Source organism: Urocitellus parryii, chromosome 9 (genome assembly GCF_045843805.1).
Source record: "Urocitellus parryii isolate mUroPar1 chromosome 9, mUroPar1.hap1, whole genome shotgun sequence".
Classification (NCBI taxonomy): Eukaryota; Metazoa; Chordata; class Mammalia; order Rodentia; family Sciuridae; genus Urocitellus; species Urocitellus parryii.
Window position 1 is genome coordinate 77,031,409 of NC_135539.1, and position 3,950 is coordinate 77,035,358.

Sequence of the window (3,950 nt, forward strand, 5' to 3'; positions counted from 1 at the left end):
TATCTGAAATCCCTCCTTCCTCTGATTTCACAGCATCTGTCTTACGCTCCAGGGTCCCTATGTTCACTTCCTGCTGCACTACAGATTACCATGACCCCCGGGGCTGAAAACAAAGCCCAGGGATCAGCAATCAGTGCTCTAGGGCAGAAACACAGGAGGCTGAGCTGGGACCTCTGCTTTAGGGAGTCCTGAGGCTACACTAAACTGTCTTCTGCACATGGGGCTCTGGGAAAAGTCCACCTTCTGGCTCACTGAGCTGTGGGCCTCCAGGATGGTCAATTGTATGTGTCAACAAGGCTGGGCCACAGGGTGCCCAGATATCTGGTCAAAAAGTCTTTTAAGGATTTCTGTGAAGGTGTTTTTTATGATGTTATCTTTTTTTTTTTTTTTCAGCACTGTGCAGTTTTATTAACCATTCAAGTACAGTAGCATCTGGTAAGATTGGGACAGAATTGAGATCGAAAAGTGAACAGATATTCAGCATCTAACAATTTGAAAGAAGCCACTATATACTCTTCACAAACATGTTTTCACAGAGCCAATACAGTACTAGCCATTAACCCAGTACACCAAGTGCACTGAAGTAGAAAAGATGCAACAATAAAAATAGCTACATTAAAAAGACCAACACTTTAGAAAAAGATTAAAACACTTTCAGTTTCTCCCCTTTATCCCCTAAAACAACATCTTACAGTCTGGATCTACCTATAGAGTCCTACATTAGCTTCTAGAATATTTGTCAGGAGGGAAAAAATAAAATGACACTGGCCAGTACAGTCTTTGGATATTTAGGAAGGGGAAGGGGAGAAAGTCAGTTCTCAGAACAAATTAGTCAGCTTCAGTTTCATCAGCAGGGTCTTTGGATTCTTTGTTCTTCCGCACTTCTTCAATGTGCTTATCCTTCTCTCGCAAACGCTCCAGTTTGGCAGCCATTTGTGCCTCTCGGTTCTCTTTGTTAGCTTCCATTTTGTGGGTCAGTTTCTCTTCCGCCATTTTACTGAAGTTGTTGTTTTCTTCTATTGCTTTCTGAATCACTTCTTTCTCATGCTCTCATTTCTCAGCAAGCTGCTTCAAGACCTCAGCTTCATGAGACTTGCGTCTTTCTTCTGCAGCTTCTAATTTCTTCTGAATTTCCTCCAGGGAAAGATCCTTCTTCTTTGGAGGGTAAAGGGGGAAATCTGGGACCGATTCTTTTGACCGAGGGCTGAGAATCACCTCAAAAGCCTGGCCTGAGGTACGCTTCTCCAGTTCTTTCACCTGAATATCAGAAGAAGTCATGGTGAATAGAAGACAAGAGACTGGCAGTGTATTCTACACAATCCACTGGTAAGGAAAGCCCTGCTCCATCCGAGCCGCCTGGCCACACTCATGATGTTATCTTTAAAGTCGAAAAATTTTGAGTTAAGAAGTTGTCCTCCCTAATATGGGTGGTCCTCATCCAACCTGTTGGAGGTTTTAAGAGAACAAAAAGACTGACCTTCCTCAGCAAGAAAAAAATCTCCCCAGAAGATGACCTTCAAACTTCATCTGCATCATTGGCTTTTTCTGATTCTAAGAAAGATGACCTCTGAACTGGAAGTGCCCTATCAGCTTTCCTGGGTCTCTGGCCTCCTTTCTTTCCCTCGGTATAGTGGGGATGTAGATAGGTAGATAAGACAGATGATAGATATGATGGACAGATGATAGAGATAGGTAATGAGTAGGATAGACAAATGATAGATGATCATACTATTGACAAGTAATATATTAAAGATAGATATGATTGATATGTAATAGAGATGATTGATAGGAGATAGGTGATAGAGATAGATGAGAAATAAAGATATGAGAGATAGATGGGATTCTAGGTGTGAGGTCTTTCTCTCAATGTCAACTGTCCTGACTGCTGGCCAGGGGAGCACTGATTATTCTAGAGGCTACTTTCATTCCTTGGCACGAGACCCTCCATCTTCAAAATCAGCAATAACATCTGAAGCCCTTATTCCTCTTCAAATTGCTTTTATTTCCTTTCATGCCACCAAACAACAGAAAAATCTCTCAGACAAATTGGTCAGGCAAACTGCACAATCTCCCTTTTGTCCTCCACAACAAAATACTCACAGATGTGAAATCCCACCACATTTGGTCCCAGAGATTAAGACAGGCACATGTGGGCTGACTTCATAATTCCATCATCGGTTTTCACACTGTTACGAGGCCTAACTCCTCTCTGCTCCCTGGGGCTCCCCAGACTTTTGAAGGAGGCCCAGGTGTGGCTGTTCCATGCTTCCTACCCTTCCTCCTGGAGAAGAAATTCCCCCAAAATGACCAGTCCTGCTGAGAGCCACAGCCGAGTTGGAATGTCCCCTGGCATTTTGCCAGAAGTAATGGTTGAGAGGTGAGCCCTTAAGATGATGATATTAAGTTAAGCTGTCTATAATTGCTGTGACTGGATGATGCTGGATTGAAACAGGCTGTGTATTCAATTGTATATTAGACCTTTAGTGTCCGCCTCGGGCGCCCGCTACTTTGGAGTTCCCATTGAGTTCTTGCGAGATTTCCTGGGGAGTTAGCCGTTGTTTGGGGAAGTTCCGGTGGAGGGAGTTCCGGTGGTGTGTGGTGTGTTCCTGGAGGAGCCGCGTGGGTGGCGTTCGAGGGAGTTCGGAAAATAAAGTTTGTTCCTGCTTCAGTGGCTCGTGATTTGTGCCCAGCCAGACTGCAGCACAGTCCCAGTGCCTGAGTGAACTTGCTTGCCAGGCCACCCGTGTCTCTACCCATGGCCTTCTCTGTGCCACATCCTCTTGCTGGCTCTTGTCTCCCTGACTTGTGCTCTGCATGCGAGCTTGGTGGATTGCAGCCCATTTGACATCTACCTCCTGCATCTAAAGATGAGTTTGCTGTGCCTGGGGTGTGGGGAGAAGAAGCTGATTCAATGAGAAACAGGAGTTTCTATTAAGAGAAGGTCAGGGGACTGTGCACCACAGCTGGAGTGTCCACTGTGGTGCAGAGGGCAGGCTCACAACACAGGCGATGCACCAGCCTTGCTAGGGACAGGAGCTTCCAGAAGCATGGTTGTTTGCAAGGGCATCTCCAGGAGACTGAAGTCTAACCCTATGGGATAGAGTAGGAATAAAGCCATCAAAAGCACACAGGACCTCGTGCATGCCTGTCTTGGGACACAGTGGTGACTCCTGGCCCTCTCAGGGTGTGGATGCCCTTCAAGGAGGTGCACAGGACTCAGTACTGGTGGGCCCCATTTCACCTTCTCCAAGGTCTTGCCTGTGTCCCAAGACACCAAATGAGCTCAGGCTGAAAATGAGGTATCTCTCCAGGATATGAGCCAGTAGGTAAGAAACGTCCCTCGACCTCTCCTGGGCGATTTTTTTCTTTTCATAATTTTTTTCTGAGAGCCCCTCCTCCATACCCGTAGACAATGGGACGTAGCTCTTGGCATCCTTCACATTGATATGAATATCCTGAGAAAATCCACCTGAATAGAGAGCTGAATCAACAATATTCTTAAACTTAACCTTTTGTGCAAGTCATAAGACCATTCTTCAGTTGCACCATGACACTTTAAATTTAAAAGGCATATTCTTAAGGATCATTACTTGAGAAAGTATGGATCTGTATAGAAAAAGCAACAGTACATTTTTTTTCTGCAATTTCCATGTAAATTGGCATTAATCATGATTCTCTTGCTTGGTTTTAATAGTTAAATTATTTATTATGGAGAGAAGTGAAAAAGGGAAGATGTATACCTATGTGTGTTCCCGTGTCTCTGTGTGTGTATCTGTGACTTGTTTCTGTGTGTTTGTGTGTTTCTATATTTAAGAATGCAGGTGACTACCAAAGAGGGAACTTTAGTAATCCCATATTCTTCCTGGAGTCTTTGTTCCCTGACATTTTATGGCCTCTTAGTGTAACCCACTTGATCACAATCTGGCTTGCCGTGTGCTGTGGTTCCTTCC

The 3,950-nt window shown here is 44.6% G+C and overlaps 1 protein-coding gene across 1 annotated transcript; it reads right to left on the minus strand.

The window, feature by feature from the left end:
• Positions 1–398: 398 nt before the first annotated feature.
• On the minus strand, positions 399–1,346 carry Stmn1 (stathmin 1). Its single transcript, XM_077802722.1, is given in 1 exon segment — positions 399–1,346. A coding segment is annotated over 1 exon segment (450 nt). The 5' UTR covers positions 1,279–1,346; the 3' UTR covers positions 399–828.
• Between the last annotated feature and the right edge of the window lie 2,604 nt (positions 1,347–3,950).